This window comes from Bos indicus, chromosome 9 (genome assembly GCF_029378745.1).
Source record: "Bos indicus isolate NIAB-ARS_2022 breed Sahiwal x Tharparkar chromosome 9, NIAB-ARS_B.indTharparkar_mat_pri_1.0, whole genome shotgun sequence".
NCBI lineage: Eukaryota > Metazoa > Chordata > Mammalia > Artiodactyla > Bovidae > Bos > Bos indicus.
Genome location: NC_091768.1, coordinates 50147939 through 50166704, shown reverse-complemented (window position 1 = coordinate 50166704; position 18766 = coordinate 50147939). Strand labels below are relative to the sequence as shown.

The 18766-nt window shown below is 39.9% G+C and overlaps 1 protein-coding gene across 1 annotated transcript in view; it reads right to left on the bottom strand.

Annotated features, from left to right (window-relative positions):
* MCHR2 (melanin concentrating hormone receptor 2) overlaps window positions 1–16452 on the bottom strand; it is a 38615-nt gene extending 22163 nt beyond the window's left edge. The window contains 4 exon segments of the mRNA XM_019966911.2: window positions 1389–1560; window positions 10398–10475; window positions 13274–13548; window positions 16347–16452. Coding sequence (XP_019822470.2) covers window positions 1389–1560; window positions 10398–10475; window positions 13274–13548; window positions 16347–16452 — 631 coding nt within the window.
* Between the last annotated feature and the right edge of the window lie 2314 nt (window positions 16453–18766).

The following is an 18766-nucleotide window of genomic DNA, read 5'->3' as shown; positions in this document are numbered from 1 at the left end:
GGATGCCATCACCGACTCAATGGACATGATCGTGAGTAAACTCCGGGAGCTGGTGATGGACAGGGAGGCCTGGCGTGCTGCAGTGCATGGGGTCACAAAGAGTCGGACATGACTGAGTGACTGAACTGAACTGAGGACAAAAATCTTTTAAAATGGTGGCTTTAAGCATGATCATAGACCAGGTCAAAAAAGTTTTAACATGTTGTATGTATTAAAACAAGTAAAACTTAAATGTGAAAATAATCAGTAGAGCAAAGATGATCATGTAATAATGTGGCATGTGTATATGAACTCTAAATCCATTTTCTGAAGCTGGTAGAGAACAAGTACAGTGGTCCCTCTATATCCACAAGGGATCATTTCTAGGACAGCCACCGCCCCGACCCCCCATACCAACATCCGAAGATGCTCAAGTCCCTCACATAAAATGGTGCCGTGTTCTTTATAACCAACACACATTCTCCCTAATACATTGAATCATCTCTAGATTACTTATAGTACCTAATGCTGTGAAAATACTATGTAAACAGTATTAAATACAATGTAAATGCTATGGAAATAGCTGCCAGAGCACGGTCAATTCAAGTTTTGCTTTTTTTGAACTTTCTGGAATTTTTTTCAAGATAGTTTTGAAATTGCTTGAATCTGCAGGTGTGGGACCTGCAGATACTGAGCCCATGGATATCGGGGGCCAACTGTAACTTGTTCTTCATGCTCCAAGTTAAACCTTATGCTGTTAGTTTGAGAGGAAGCAGGAAATTAGCTGAATTAGGTGGGGATTGTGACAGAAAGGCAGGAGGTGATAGGGGGCAGATGCCTCTCAGCTTGGCCCACACGGGTGGTCTGTATTGTAGGGAATAGCCCACCATGCATGACTGCTTGAATGTTTGGGTGATTGGGAGAGTCTCTCTCTTGCCCAAATGAGTGCAGAAGAGTCTCTCTTACCAGCCAAACCAGATCAGCCTCTTAGGCTGGCAACTCTTATTGCCAGAAAATAAAATAGTTGCCTTGAAACAGTTTCAATCCTTGCCTGGGCTCTGCTGCCTGAGATTCAGAGTTAATTTGTCTGGGGGAAAAACTGTGTGTTAGGATTTTTAAAAGCTCCATCATGGTTCTAATGTGTGGCTAAGAATAAGAATTGCTGCTCTAAAAATTGACTGACTCAGCAGTCAGCATTGGCCTAGGTTTCTTCATTTTGATATTTGTGACTCAGCATTTACTTGATGAAAATATTTACATGATGAAAATATCTATAGATCCTCTTTAAGTATCTTAAACAAATGTTTCCAAAATCTGATTTCATTAGGAAAAATTCTACAAGGGAGAAAGGATTCATTTAGGAAGTATAGAACGAAGTTAATTATGGAAACGAAAAAGAAGCCCTTAGCTTATTATAGTGAATACAATGAGGATGTTGCCAACCATCCCTGTTGAACAGAGAATCCCAACCATGGAAGGTAGGATGACAGTATCCACCATGCTGAGGGTTTGATAAGCGAACTCTCCATTCCATGATTTGTTCAAAAGTTCAGCAAAGGTGTTACAACAGGATGTAACATCCTGTTACAATAGGATGAGTGAAATAAATTCATTGTCCATGAACCCCCAGTAGTTAAAGCTGTGAAGGAATAGGATGTGATTTATTTAATGAAATTTTGAGGTAATTCCTTCCATATAAGTTTTTGTTAATTCCACAAATATTTATTGGGGCTTTCTTTGCACCAAGAACTCATGCAACATAAGATTCCAGGGTGAGTATGATTGCTTCCTGTCCATATGATGTGATGAATTACCAGAGGAGATATGGAAACAGTAAATTATTGAACAGTATACCAGGATAGTGTGCACGTGTTCTCCACCTGATTGTAGTACATGCTCCAATCACAGCTAATATTTACTCAGGACACACTGGTGCTGGTTGTTTACAGCTGGCATCTGTTCTTATTGACTTGCACGTCAGTCGTATTGGCTAGAACCCCCACAGTGCCTAGGTTGTTAAGTATATCTTCTCTTATCTCTGATAAAAATGAATGGGAGACTCCAACTCTGATTGCTTAGAAAAGCAGTGGGATAAGACTTCCCAAGATGATTCCTGGCCTATCTTGAGGGATGAGGAAGAGTTAGATCAGTAAAGGACAGTGTGGGAAGGGAAGTGTTGTAGTAATTCAGGGGACCATGTTCAAAGAAGAATTATGGCACGGAAAAAATGTCCAGCTACCAACCTGAAAATAAAAAGTAAACAAACAATACCAATGGAGCCATGAAATTATTTGGTTGGTCAACCATCTTGATAAAAGACATTAAAAAAATGCCATCTAAGTGTTATTTCTGGTAATAGTAAACTGAGTAACTCAGATTAACTCTCTCACTGAAAGAAATAAAATATTATGAGCAAAATGTATATATGGGTGTGTGTGTGTGTGTGTGTGTGTACACAGCAATTTAAAAATATTCAAGATCTGAAAAATTAGTGGCCCCTCCTTGGCTAGTTTTTAGATGAGATCCAGTAACTGCAAGGTAAGAGGAATATTGAATCATCAAGGCTATCTTTCTCCAGAAGGTGCTTAATGCCACAACAATTTGAGCTCTGGTTGAATGTCTGTATTTTGTCCAGAGGGATGTCAAGGCTCTCAGCCTATTGAAGGTGGGGAAGTTTGCAGAAGAACCCTTCTTCTGAGCTGGAGCCCCAGGGGCAATGTCCTTAGCTATGAATGAACCTGATTTACATTTTTCTTTCTTACCTCCACTACCATTGGGAACTCTGAGAGCTGCCTTGGTGACTTTGGAATGGAGAGGAGAGAGAGAAGGAAAAGAAAAGCAGATTTTCACTGGGAAGCTCCGGAAGAATCCTTGCAGATTTAGACCATGAGTAGGCAGGCCATGGACTCTCAAGGCTTGAACTTAATATTAGGTGGTCCAGGTCTGCAAAGCCCCCTAGATACCGGGTAGATAGAAATGCAAATCCTTTTTAAAGGGAAAAACAGGTATCCTAAGGTATCAGAAAATCCTCAAAATATTTTTGAGGGCAATGACCAGCAAGCATGCAAAGATACAAGCATTGCTTATATGCTGATTTAAATGCATTCAAGACTTAAATGTAAGACCATACTATAAAACTAAAAGAAGAAAACACAGGGAAAATGTCCATTGACACTTGTCTGGGCTATGATTTTTTGGACATGACATCAAAATGAAGGAACAAATGCAAAAATAAACAAATGGAGCTATATCAAAGTAAAAAGAGTCTGTACAACAAAAGAAATAATCAGCAAAATCAAAAGATAACCTACTGAATGGGAGAAAATATTTTCAAACCAGCCATCTGATAAGTGATTTGTATCCAAAATACATAAGGAACTTATACAACTCACTAGCAAAATACAAGCAATCTAGTTGGCTCGGATGGTAAAGAATCTGCCTCCAATGTGGGAGACCTGGGTTTGATCCCTGGGTTGGGAAGATCCCCTGGAGGAGGGCATGGCAAACTACTCCAGTATTCTTGCATGGAGAATCCCCATGGACAGAGGAGCCTGATGCACTACAGTCCATGGGGTTGCAAACAGTCAGACACGACTGAGCGACTAAGCACAAAGGAGTTGAATAGACATTTTTTTCCGAAGGAGACAGACAAATGGCCAACAGGTATATGACAAGATGTCAACAAAACTGTCAGGAAAATGCAAATCAAACTACAATGAGTTATTTTCTCATATCTGTTTGGATGGCCATTATAAAAAAAGAAAAGAACAAGGGTCAAAGATGTGGAAAAAAGTGAATCATTTTGCACTATTTGTAGGAATGTAAATTAGTGCAACTACTATGGAAATCAGAATGGACTTTCCTCAAAAAATTAAAAACTAGAACTACTAGTTTTAATGTACCACTCCTGGGAAAATCTGAAAGAAATGAATCAGTTCAGTCAGTCAGTTCAGTTGCTCAGTCATGTCCGACTCTTTGCGACCCCGTGAATCGCAGCACGCCAGGCCTCCCTGTCCATCACCAACTCCCGGAGTTTACCCACACTCATGTCCATTGAGTCAGCGATGCCATCCAGCCATCTCATCCTCTGTGGTCCCCTTCTCCTCCTGCCCCCAATCCCTCCCAGCATCAGGGTCTGAATACATCAGTATCATAAGATACGTGTACTCCTATGTTCATTGTAGCATTATTTACATTTGCCAAGACATAGAGATAGTCTCAGTGTGCACTGATGGGAAAAAGAAAATGTGATACACAAACACACAGGAATAATATTGAGCCATAAAAAAGAGTGAAATCTTGTCTTTTGTGATAACATGGATGAGCCTCAAGGGCATTGTGCTAAGTGAAATAAGATGGGAAGGACAAACACTGTATGTTCTCATCTACAAGTGGAATCTAAAAATGCTGATCTTATAGAAACAGAGAGTAAAATGATGGTTACCAGAAGTGATAAATTGACATAATGAAATATTGTACAGCACTAGAAGGGAACTGATACAATATATAACAGATACAATATATACAGACACAATAACATGAATGAATCTAACAATTTAAGATTGGGTAAAAAGCAAAAGTTCATATAGTATGATTCCATTTAGGTAGAATTTTAAAACACAGGCAAAACTAATCTATATTGTTCAGTTCCATTCAGTCGCTCAGTCATGTTCAACTCTTTGTGACCCCATGAACCGCAGCACACCAGGCCTCCCTGTCCATCACCAACTCCTGGAGTTCACCCAAATCCATGTCCATTGAGTCGGTGATGCCATCCAACCATCTCATCCTCTGTCGTCCCCCTTCTCCTCCTGCCCTCAATCTTTCCCAGCATCAGGGTCTTTTCAAATGAGTCAGCTTTTTGCATCAGGTGGCCAAAGTATTGGAGTTTCAGCTTCAACATCAGTCCCTCCAAAGAACACCCAGGACTGATCTCCTTCAGGATGGACTGGTTGGGTCTCCTTGCAGTCCAAGGGACTCTCAAGAGTCTTCTCCAACACCACAGTTCAAAAGCATCAATTCTTCAGCGCTCAGCTTTCTTTATAGTATTATTAGGGATACATATTTGTTGTTGTTCAGTTGCTCAGTCATGTCCAGCTCTTTGTGACCCCATAGACTGCAGCACGCCAGGCCTCCCTGTCCTTTGCCATCTCCGGAAGCTTGCTCAAACCCATATCCAGAGAGTTGGTGATGCCATCCAACCATCTTGTCCTCTGTTGTCCCCTTCTCCTCCTGCCTTCAATCTTTCCCAACATCAGAGTCTTTTTCAATGAGTTGGCTCTTCATATCATGTGGCCAAACTATTGGAGCTTCAGCTTAAGCATCACTCCTTCCAATGAAAATTCAGGACTGATTTCCTTTAGGATAGACTGGTTGGATCTCCTTGCAGTCAAGAGTCTTCTCCAACACCACAGTTTAAAAGCATCAATTCTTTGGTGCTTAGCCTTTTTTATGACCCAACTTTCACATCCTTACATGACTACTGGAAAAACTGTAGCTTTGACTATATGGACTTTTGTTGGCAAAGTGTTGTCTCTGCTTTTTAATATGCTGTCTAGGTTGGTCATAGATTTCCTTCCAAGGAGCAGGCGACTTTTAATTTCGTGGCTATAATTGCCATCTGCTGTGATTTTGGAGCCCAAGAAAATAAAGTCTGTCACTGTTTCCCCATCTATTCGCCATGAAGTGATGCAACAGAATGCCATGATCTTAGTTTTCTGAATGTCAAGTTTTAAGCCAGCTTTTACACTCTCTTCTTTCACCTTTGTCAAGAGGCTTTTCAATTCCTCTTTGCTTTCTGCCATAAGGGTGGTGTCATCTGCATATCTGAGATTATTGATATTTCTCCCAGCAGTCTTGATTCCAGCTTGTGCTTCTTTCAGCCCAGTGTTTCTCATGATGTACTCTGCATATAAGTTAAATAAGCAGGATGACCACATATAGCCTTGATGTACTCCTTTCCTGATTTGGAACCAGTCTGTTGTTCCATGTCCAGTTCTAACTGTTGCTTCTTGACTTGCATACACGTTTCTTAGGAGGCAGGTCAGGTGGTCTGGTATTCCCATCTCTTTAATAATTTTCCACAGATACATATAATAACAGTAAAAATATAAAGAAAAGCAAAGAAGCGATAACTGGAAAAGTCAGATTGATGATCACCGCTAAAGAGAGGGTTTTATATATGGCTCTGCAGGTAATATTGATAGTAAAAAATAGTTTTTACAAAGCAGTCTGACATCGACCATGTAGTTTCAAGGCAATAACCTAAATTTATGTTCATTCTTCTTTTTTAATGTTAGTACCTATTTTCATCTTAATTTTCCCACTTTTCTATTCAGTTACTTCAAACTTTAAAAATCAGCTAATATAAATGTTAACTTTATGCTTTTGTTATGCTGAAATTTGATGCCTAAATATATGCAAAAACTTAGCAAAAGAAGTATTTTCAGGCAAAACAGTTATATATGACTGACTGAACTCTGAAAAATATCATGCAGAAAAACAATCACACTCAGTGACCTCATGTTGTCTTTAAAACAACAAACGTGGCTATTTGAAAAAGTCTAGATGATTAGTTTATTTCAGTTTTCATTCTGTTATTAGGTCATGAAAAAATATGATGTTTAAGAGTGATTTGAGGAGATACACAGAAATCTAGCATTCAAGATAAGAGGTGAAAATTTAACTTTTATGACAACTTCTTTTTAGCATTTTCACAAAGTTAAAAAAGAAAATATGGATTATATATTGAAATTAATAGGCTTGGCAAACATATGTACTTTTGGGAACAGTGATTTAAGTTTAAGACATATGCAAACTTTTTCCAATGAATTATGTATAGCATATCCATCATCTCCCAAATCATTTATGTATTTCAATATCTCTCCTCCAAATAGAATCTACAGGAATGTAATTCCCCAAGTTTTAGCCAACATTCACACTGTGTGTTTCCAAGACTAACAGTCTCACATCTAAAATTTGGGAGTGTAATGTATATGGCTATACATTAATTTTTTAAAACATTTAACAAATGTTAAAAATGTTAGTGACAACTCCTGGGCTATTTAAATCTCAACGCAAATCTCTTCATCTTCACCCTTCTATCTCTCTGTACCTCTTGCTTTATTTTATCTCCCAGCTCTCAGCTTTTCTGAGGAAAATGGGGACTTCAGAGAGTGGGGAAGGAAGTTATCTATGAAATAATACTATGTGTAGAAAGAGCTCTGAAAGTAAACTTCAACCTTTCATCTAAAATTTTCACTCGTATCAGTAAAAATCTGACAGAGTAAAAGCCCTGGTATCTTGGCTGTGACTGTTTTCCTGTTGTCAATCAAAACCCAATACTTAGCATCTGCTGTAAATGTTAGAATTCTAAGTAAAGGCAAATTGATGCATTTGTGAAAATTCTAAGTAAAATTTTGTGAATGCGTCATATTTTTAAGAAATTTGTTACTTGATCAATTCACTTAATTTCAAACTTCAGAAATGCATCAGTTGAATAATAAATTCATGTCAAGGAAAATAATCCCCTTGTTCTTCATCTTGTCTTGTTAGCTATTGCAGGTGGTGGCCTGCTTGCCCCCCAGTTATATGACAGCCAAACATGAAAAGCTAGTGTCCAGTAATATTTAGTGTTTCACAAGGTTCACAAAGTAACATATACTTATATTCCTGTCCTTAATAGACACTACTCATTAGTTAAATATATAGGAAGAAAATATGAATTCACTGATGGCTGGTAAATATTAGCTGTTGAAAACTTTTAAGCATTATTTTTAAATTGTTCATATTTTAAATATTATTAATATTTACTCAAGAGGTTATTTTAAAGAACTTTTTATATAAACAGTGTCTCAATTGTTAAATATGATTTCATTATATCTAAGGGCCATTTTTATCCAGGTCAGCTCCCTCTGATATTACAACAAAAGCCAATGCTTAAGGAATTCCCTGGCAGTCCAGTGGCTAAGACTCCATGTTTCCACCGCAAGGGACTTGGGTCCTATCCCCTGTCAGGGAACTAAGATCCTGCATGCTACATGGTGCAACTAAAAAAAAAAAAAAAAGCCAATGCTTAAATAAGACTAACTTAATAAAAACTGTTTTGCAGGAAACACCCTGCACTATCCTTGTCTTTCTTCACGTGGTACCTCTGGAGTGACTCCATCCACCCAGGTAATCAATACTTTCCCTTGAAACTTTTCTGGGTAGAAAACTTTCTCATTTATTAAATTGCAAGTTTTAATACTGACTTGGAATATAACCCCAGAAAACTGGTCTTAAGTAGTTGAGAATGTCATTTTGTAAGAAGATTTTTTTTTTTCTTAAAAAAAAAAAAAGGAAATTTATGCTTGTGAGGTTGGTGTTAAAAGAAGACTGACAGTGTCAGTTTAATGTATTCTGATACACATCGTTCATCTATATACACTGACACCTTCATACATACACAATTTATTCATGATGACTAGGACAAGCAAAAGGAGGAATGAGTTTCAAGGAAATTAGACTTTTTTAAAGAAAAAAGAAAGTGTTAAGAAGTCTGAAAAGTGATAAGAATATGTACATGGCAAAGAGGAGCATGATGTGGAGAATAAATCAAAAGAACAGATGATGAGTTTATTTACATCTGAATGACAGTTTCACACAATTTTGATTATTTTTAGAAATAAATCCTGAAATAATAATCCTCAACTATTTTTCAGTAACCATAGTCATGAATCTAATGAACCAAGTTTATGGCTACCTGTTACTATTTTCAAGTTAAATATCAGAAAAAAATCAGCTGGGGAAAAAAATCTGCTGCTAACAAGTCATAAAATCATTAAGAATGCTTCAATAGCCACAAAGCACAAAATAAAACAATTGTATATACCTGCCTCCACCCCATCCATATACACATGCACACATACCTATGAGGTCCAGGGTGTAGATTTTCTCTAAGTTGTGGCCCAACTAACTGGGAGATCTCATTATTTTTCACCTCATTCACTCATCTCCTCCAATTCTACTGAACCTGTGTTTGGGCAATCTCTATTTTAATGATTAGGTATGCTCAACTTTAAGTCATCCATTCACTCATTACATTACAGTGTTTATAGCAAAGAACAAAACCAATAAGATTTCTACTTCCTGGAGTTGCATCCCAATATTTAAGGGTTTATGGTTATATAAATTGTACTGCATTCTGCCACTTGCAATGTGTAACTTCAGTTGAGGAATCTAAGTCTCAGTAAAGAGTAATAAGAACAGTACCTATCTCAAAGTATGGGGGAAACTGAGACTTAGATAATTTTTTGACAGATGGGAGTGAAGTGACTTGGGGAAGGAGAGAGTCTCTAATTTGGAGAAAGGTACATGTAGGCTAATAGTCCTGGACCCCCTTGGAAGATTCCTAGCTCAAAAGACTTCCTATATATTGCCTTCATTGAGGACAGGAGTCATGTTTTGTTGTAGTGTTGTAGTGTTTCCCAGCCATGTCTGACTCTTTGCGACCCCATGGAGTGTAGCCCACCAGGCTCCTCTGTTCATGGAATTCTCCAGGCAAGAATACTGGAGTGGATTGCCATTTCCTCCTCCAGGGGATCTTCCCAATCCAGTGATTAAACCCAGGTCTCAGGCACGGCAGGTGATTCTATACTGTCTGAGCTACCAGGGAAGCCCTACGTCGAGGGGAAGGTGTTTCATTTACTTTGTAGTCATCATAGGTTTATATATTTATAAAAACATTTTTTGACCGGTGGTAGTAGAGTATCTTATTTTAATAGAACCAGCATATTATATTCATTTTCTGACAGATGGGAGTGAAGTGACTTGGGGAAGGAGAGAATCTCTAATTTGGAGAAAGGTACATGTAGGCTAATAGTCCTGGACCCCCTAGGAAGATTCCTAGCTCAAAAGACTTCCTACACATTGCCTTCACTGAGGACAGGAGTCATGTTTTCTTCATCATTTTTTCCCTATCACCTAATATAGTAGCACAGTATGCATGTGAAATTGACCTTTCCCTAGCACCTCAGCAGCCACTAGCTACATGTGGCTTATTGAACACATGAAAAATGGCTTGTCTGAATTGAGATGCACTGTAAATATAGACTATACACAACATTTTGAATTTGACTAAATATAAAAAAATAAATCAGTGCCTTAATTACAAGTTTATGTTGACTACATATGGAAATGATCATTTTTATATAGTGATTAAATAAAATATATTATTAAAATTAATCTTACCTGTTCCTTTTGGCTTTCTAAATGTGGCTCCTAGAAAATTTATAATTACATATGTGGTTTGCCTTGGTTGCTCATTTTTCTGTTGGACAGAGCTGCCTTAGAATGCTGATTAGAGAAAATGTCCTTGATAACACACAATAATTATTTATATTGCTATTAATTTAAAATTTCATTAGTATAATTCTAACCCATCTCATATCCTTTTTAGCTTGCCTCAGTTTATCTCTTATTTCATATGCTTTTAAAGGATTATATGGGGTATAATCCTAAATAAGATTAAAGAAGAAAATTTCTGAAAAATTTATATTCCTTCTTGGCAAAAACAGTTAAATTAAAAAATATATTTCCAGAATATTGGAAATAAAAGCAAAAATAAACAAATGGGACCTAATTAACCTTAAAAGCTTCTGCACATCAAAGGAAACTATTAGCAAGGTGAAAAGACAGCCTTCAGAATGGGAGAAAATAATAGCAAATGAAGCAACTGACAAACAACTAATCTCAAAAATACACAAGCAACTCCTACAGCTCAACTCCAGAAAAATAAATGACCCAATCAAAAAATGGGCCAAAGAACTAAATAGACATTTCTCCAAAGAAGACATACAGATGGCTAACAAACACATGAAAAGATGCTCAACATCACTCATTATCAGAGAAATGCAAATCAAAACCACTATGAGGTACCATTTCACACCAGTCAGAATGGCTGTGATCCAAAAGTCTACAAGTAATAAATGCTGGAGAGGGTGTGGAGAAAAGGGAACCCTCTTACACTGTTGGTGGGAATGCAAACTAGTACAGCCACTATGGAGAACAGTGTGGAGATTCCTTAAAAAACTGGAAATAGAACTGCCTTATGATCCAGCAATCCCACTGCTGGGCATACACACTGAGGAAACCAGAAAGGAAAGAGACACGTGTTCCCCAATGTTCATTGCAGCACTGTTTATAATAGCCAGGACATGGAAGCAACCTAGATGTCCATCAGCAGATGAATGGATAAGAAAGCAGTGGTACATATACACAATGGAGTATTACTCGGCCATTAAAAAGAATACATTTGAATCAGTTCTAATGAGGTGGATGAAACTGGAGCCTATTATACAGAGTGAAGTAAGCCAGAAGGAAAAACATCAATACAGTATACTAATGCATATATATGGAATTTAGAAAGATGGTAACAATAACCCTGTATATGAGACAGCAAAAGAGACACTGATGTATAGAACAGTCTTTTGGACTCTGTGGGAGAGGGAGAGGGTGGGAAGATTTGGGAGAATGACATTGAAACACGTAAAATATCATGTAAGAAACGAGATGCCAGTCCAGGTTCGATGCACGATACTGGATGCTTGGGGCTAGTGCACTGGGACAACCCAGAGGGATGGTATGGGGAGGGAGGGAGGAGGGTCTAGGATGGGGAACACATGTATACCTGTGGCGGATTCATTTTGATATTTGGCAAAACTAATACAATTATATAAAGTTTAAAAATAAAATAAAAAAAATAAAAAATAAAATAAAATAATATATTGTAAAAAAAATATATATATATATATACATTTTTTAATCACTTGACTCTTTGCCTACCTAATCTATAAGCTTTTTATTTTAAGAAGAGAGTCTGTTGCTGAAAATCTGCTAGCGTTAAATAGTCTCATATGAATATAGTGGCTATGTTTGGTACATATTTTGATTAATTTGATAATTTCAATTTATATACTGATTATTATGTTTTATTGTTTGTCTATAAATTAATGAGAAAGTAAGCATTCTAAAAGCACACTGGCAAGCTTTATTCAATCAACTGTGGAGCTTTGTTAAATACTAGTTTCCAGGTGTATGAGTTTCCTCAGTACCACAAACTCTCCCACACGGGTGGGACCAAAGGAAGGTCAGTATACTCCATCATCCTCTACTAAATCTGAACCGTTCTCATGCTAAGGAGAGGTCACCTTACCTGGGAACATCTGATTGTCAGGGCTGGGCAGGGCACACTGAAACAGGTTGCTTTTGTATGGAAGTGCGTGAGTATATTTGTATGTATGTTTGTGTGTGTGTTTATTGCAATCAGTTATCATGCCAAATACTTGGATCTGTGATCCAGCTATTTCACTTGAATATACAGAAAGAGTTAAGAGCTTTATTAATTAAATAAGATGTACCCAAGTTATTCTGAAATTTAATGAAATACAGCTGTTACTGTGATGCATGGTAATTAGCTCTAAGTCACAGGAAATTTGTAAAAGACTGTCACTGTGTCAACATTAATTTTTACACAATTGAATCCAATTTTTAAAAACTTCTCTATAAAGTCTTCCCTGCATCAGAATCATTCTCTCTCTCCCTCTCCATCTCCTCCCTTTCCATTTCCTTCTGCCCTTTCCAAAGAGAGAGACCCCCGAGTCTGCCTAAGCGTCTCCAGTCATCTACCCTCTCAGGCTTCCCACCCTAGGCAGGGGAATCCCTACACTCTGCAGACCTTGAAGACATGCTTAGTTTGGGCCTTAGATGTGCATCTGCTGCTATATTTCAAGGGATCTCTTTTTTTTTTTTTTTTTTAATTTTTACTGGGCTTTAGGGGATGGGATAGGGAATACCTCCTTAAGTTATGCCCCACTAGGAAGATGTCCATTCTAACTTTCCTGGGATAACTTTCAGAGCTTTTTCTTTTTCTTGGAGCTGCTGCTCTTGGGGGCAGTAGCCTCTTCAGGTCCACTGTTGAGTGGCTCCTCCTTGGAAGACACTTTCTGCTTTTCCTTGGGGACCTTTTGTTTTCTGACTCATTAGGGTCACTAACTGGTTCTTCTTTGGGAAAAGATTTCTTCCTCTTGGGAAGACTTCCAGTGCAAGCTGTCTCTTCAAGATCACTACTAACTAGCTCTTCCTTGGAAAAAGATTTCTTTTTCTTGGGTTTGGAAAAAGAGACAGATGGGTCTTTTTCTCCTGAGGAGCCTCTAGGGGCTTTTGCTTTTTCTTCTTTTTGGGTCTTTCACTTGTCTCCTCACTCTCCTCCGGGGCACTACTATTTTCTGAAGAAGCCAGGGCAATTGCAGCCAGCCTTTTCAAACTTCTTCAGGCGTTTCTTCTCCTGTTTCTCAAGCTTCCTAGTAATCTCAGCAGCCACTTCCTCTGCCTGAACCATTGCCTCCTTCATGACATCCAGATTCTTTCGGGGAATCTCTCCAGTCTCATGGAAGGACAGCTGTGCCTCAACTTGTTCTCGAAGCTTCTCCCCCAAAACACTGGTGGGCACCTCAGAGAAGCAATCGATTCGTGAGACAATACTGCATTTGTTTGCCAGGTATCGGGAGATGTGGCCTTTGTTCTTGGCAGCTGCTCAGTCAATGAAGGCAGAGTGGAAAAATGAGTCCGTATTTTGGGGTGTTAGCCCTTGTCTTCAAGGCTCTGGAAACTTGGTCCCTTTGCTGGACCCAGGAAATCACTCAGACACCAGGACTGGTCAAGGGATCTTTATAACATCCCCGATTCTGTTAGCATGGGATAGAAAGAAGAAACCCAGGTACGGTGTGAAAAGGTGGTACCCAGGGAGAGAAAGGATACCTGTCAGTGGTTCTTGAACCCTAGCATTTGGGGTTCCCTAGCATTTGACCCCTAGTTTGGGGTCAGAGGAATGAGAGAGTGTAGACATGGAGACAGAGGACAGGGAGAGAAGGGGAGCAGACCATCTGTGAGGCCCAGCACTTCTGTAAGAGACCCAGGTATCTCTTTATATCCCTGGGGCACAGCTTTTGATCATTTTATTCCAAGTTACCCCTCTTCAGGGTAGCCAGGAGCTAGACATACAGAGAGGACAGAGGCACGCGGGCTTTCCTCCTCCACCCTCACAGGTCAAGCATGCTACCTTCCTGGAGGAATCTGACAGTTTAGGGCCTAATCTGAACCCTGTCATTTTCTAACTGTGTGACTTCAAGTAGTCACCAACCTCTCTGAGCCTCATTTTTCCCACCCGTGGTTTCCCCATTGGTGAAGTGGGAGAATGATACTCTCTATCATCGCACTCATGGGGGTTTAATACAATGAAGCACCCAAACATTGCTTAAAGCAGAGTAGGCTCTTGTCAAAAGTTCTTTCTTTTCCTTAGGCCTGAGGCATGAACAAGTCTTCCTCCCTCTTTCCCCATTTCCTGCTCTCTCCAATTTCCCCTACCTGTATTTATTTCATTTCACTTCTGAGGATCAGAATGTTAAAAATAAATGCAGAGGGGATTGGGGGTGGGTGAGTGTGGGACGCGAGGTAAGTGAAAGCCTTGCTTCCTTCCAGGTGGCATGCAGGAGGGAGTGTCATGGTAACAGGTAGAAGAGTCCCAGTGTCTTCAGGGCATGTCCCATCGTTTGTCCTTTGTGGATTGGGAGCTGCGACTCTCCTTCCCAGGGCACCTAGGGCCTCTGACCAGACACTGCCCTGACCACTGGATCTAGTGGGCTTTCAAAGGTTCTGTAGAGGGAACCCCCATATTATACTCTGGGGCCAATCTAGTTAACTGGGAAATTTGATGTCTGGTGGAACAATTGCTGCACCTTACACATTTAGCCCATCACTTGTGTTAAGAGGTACAGGCTCAACTCTAATGAGATGCTAGACTTATCACTAGATTGCAGTAATCCTCTCCCCAAATCCACTTCTGGGGGGTTTGAGGAAAGCAGGCTGACACTAAACATGGAATTTGTTCCCTCATAGCATCTTGGACTTATAGGACTGTACCAGGTTCCTCTTTAAAGTGCCTGATGGTTTTCCTACTCAATCTCAATTTCTGTTTAGCAATCAACATTAATATTTCTGGTGGGTGGGCTGCACACCGATGCTTCTTTATTCCCCAAGCTCTTTTATTGGAATATATTACTCTGTGCAGTTTAACAAGCTGTGCTAGGCTAGGAGTCAAGCAATCCTGACCTTGTAACTATCTTGTCATAGCCACGAGGCAATAGATGAGGGCATGTCTGCTCTGCAAAAGGCCGATTCAAAGGTGACATAAAACAGAGGTGGTTGAAACTGGAGCTGATTATACAGAGTGAAGTAAGCCAGAAAGAAAAACACCAATACAGTATACTAACACATATATATGGAATTTAGAAAGATGGTAATGATAACCCTGTATGCGAGACAGCAAAAGAGACACAGATGTATAGAACAGTCTTTTGGACTCTGTGGGAAAGGGAGGGAGGGGATGATTTGGGAGAATGGCATTGTAACATGTATACTATCATGTAAGAAATGAATCGCCAGTCCAGGTTTGATGCAGGATACAGGATGCTTGGGGCTGGTGCACTGGGATGACCCAGAGGGATGGTATGGGGAGGGAGGTGGGAGGGGAATTCAGGATTGGGAACATGTGTACACCCGTGGTGGATTCATGTTGATGTATGGCAAAACCAATACAATATTGTAAAGTAATTAGCCTCTAATTAAAATAAATAAAAAAAAAAAAACAGATGTCATGATCCAAATGAAAAACAAATAGTGGGCTCCCCATCCTGTCATGCCAGTTAGGTTGTACCCTCTTTCCACATCTCTACCCACAAATTATATTAGGAAACAGGTTAAATAGAAAATGCAACATTAGAAAAATTAGAAAACATTCATTGAAAACACCTGGCCCCCACATTTGCACTGAGCTAAGTTCTGTGAAATTTCTGTGCATACAGGAAATAAAGACAATTGCACGTTTATGCCTGTTTTAGTAGTAGCTTCAGGGGCCTTTTAATAAGATTCCACTACAAATAAAGATATAAAACTTTGGGGCAAAACCTTGCTAAGAAGTTTAAGAGAGTGCGTTTCTCTCTCATTGCTAAAGAAAGAACTTTTAGAATTTCTCAAGGACTCTGAGAAGCTCTGGGCTGATGTGCAAAAGCCCACATTCCCTTCTCCCCGCTCTCTGCGGTTCCCTGACAGCTACTAACTTCCTAAGGGCATGGGCAGAGTTCTGACAACCTTGCACGCGCCATGTGACAGATGAGTAATGCAAGGTTAACCAAGAGACCAGAGGCGCAAACACGGTGTGGGCTGAGGGGCCGAGGGCATCAACTTGGGTGAGGAACTCTGGCTTTTTTAGTTTAAAAAAGGCATCCTGCACCCCTGATTAGGGAAGCATAACCCAGCGATGCATGCCTTGCCTTCGCGGTTCTGATTCAGCATTTTTCCTCTCGGAAATACGCCGGATGCGTGAGCTCCGCGCGCTCCAGCTTTCTGAGCTGCGGCTGCTGCTTCTCTGAAAGCCATTCTGCCTTTCTTTTCCCATCTGTGTATCCATTTCCTTTGTTGTGTATGAAACCCACTGGCCACCCGCCCTTCTCCGCTCCGTCTCGCCGGCGCCTCCGCAGAAGCCCACTCTATACCTTGAGGGTGGAGAGAAAATGCTCAGTGCAATGCGACACCTGTCGGTCAACCCGCCCCTGGGAGGAGCGGCGGGTGGAGGCCGGCCTTTCGGTCCCCCGGGCGGGCTCCGAGGCCCCCGGCCGGCCCAGTGCTGCCGCCCCGGCCGTGGAGCTCCGGCCCTGCGGAAACCTGAGTGCTCTCTGTCCTCCCCTGGAACGCCCTTCTCCTCTGGGAGACTGGAGTCCTACCAGACAAGCTCTGGTGGCCAGACCGCGCGCAGCTGCTTCCAGCTGCGGAGAGGTGGGGAGGAGAGGGAGGTTCTGGAACCCAGAGCATGGTCTAAAACAGGTAGGGAGCCCACCCCGTCTCCATTTCTAAAGGGAGTGTCAGGATCAAGAAGCGGGCTGGAGTCCCAGAGGACCGGCTCACACTTGCCACTTAAAGTTGGCTTCATCCAATCAGAGCATCTTTATTGAGCGCCTGCTGTGTGCTTGGCGCCCGTCTAGGAGCTTGGGAGGCTGTAGCGAATAAAATATTAAAATATCTCTGCTCTCGCGGAGCTTGTGTTGTTATCAGTCACTCTGATAGTCACACAAGTTCCTGTGAACATTTCTGGATGTTTTCAGCTGAAGTGTGAAGGAACAGAAATCCGAGATTGTTTTTATTTCTACAAATGTTTGCTGATGTCCCAAGGGATTAAAGAGAAGGAAGGAGGGAGGGGAGGAGGAAAGAAGAAATTTACAATGTCTCCAAGGAGTTAGTCCCTTTTTAGGAACTTTGGCTTAACCAGTTTAAATCTCCAAAAAAGAGCCAAACAAAAACACCAAACCACCACCACCAACAAACAACAAAAAAACAACAACAAAGCAAACAAAACCAAACCACAAAAAGAACCGCTAGTAACTCAACTCAGAAAAACTGCTTGAGCTTCATGTTTTCTCTTTGATCAAATCTACTGACCTCTATTGCTACTTAGAAAAGAAGCTGGCTTTTATAAAGCTGAGGCTGGACCACTTTTTGCCCAAGAGAGCCTCATGGGGTTCTGAAGACAGGCAGCCCCAAATCCATTCCAGTGTTGTCATTTACTATTAGGCATATATCCTTGGGCAGGTTCCTTAATGTCTTTAATCCTCAACTGCTCCTTCCTTAAAATGAGGGTTCTGTCAATAATAGTTCCCTCCGCTGGATGCTGGAAGGCTTCATGGGGATGACATGTGCAAAAGCATTTAAACCAGACCTGGCTTGTGGTAAGTACTCCACAAGTGATATGATGGGAGTTGCAGCACCTTTTACAATCTTTCCTCCTTCTGTAATCTGAGTGGTCTGAATGATGTGATGAAATGTCATGTGTCTACACATTAAATTAGAAAAATCAGAAAAACTTGAAAGATTAAAGAAACTCAGAAATTCAACAGATCAGACTTTTAAAAAACACGTGTGGTGTCACTGATTATATTCCAGTTCTATTATTTTAGAACTGGAAGTGACCTTAGAGTTAGTGCTGTATGCAAAAAAAAAAAAAAAAAGTTTTGCCTTTAAATGAGTACATGCCTTAAAATCTCTCACAGAAAACCAAAGGAATGAAAATGAGAAAAAGAATTTAAAGAGAACTTTAAGAGAATTTAAAGTGGGAGACATAATGGCCAAGATTTTAGAAGGATGTGAGGATTGTTAGTAAGTATGATAAACAAGATTTCATCACAACATCTTTGAGAAGAAAGAAAAGAAACCAACCACCTGATCTATCTCTTAGGTTGGTTCTTACCTGTTATCAAAATGTCTATGGCAATACCCTTGTTGACAAGCATATTCTATTTCTCTGATAATATAAAAATGTAGTCCACTATGAGTTTGTAAACCTTACATTTTCTCCAAGTTAAATTCTTGAAGTTTATTTCTCTGTTCAACTTTTCTATTCCTGACAAGATTTTGAGTCTTTTCCATGTCAACTCAAGGGTAGCTTGTCTTATAGTTCTTACCTGGAAGCATCTCTCTTAAAAAAAACAGGGGCCTCTGCAATAATATTTGCCATTCCAATTCTTTGTTACCAGTGATTGATAATGATGATGACAATCAAATTCTATCTGATTGTGTACTCTAAATGAGGGATGAATAAATCTTTTTGTTGTTGCCATATTGTAAAAGTGAAGAAACCATTTAAAAAAAATAGCCCAATATGTTGCATTGTGTTTTACTTGGCATTGGTAGCTAAAAGGCC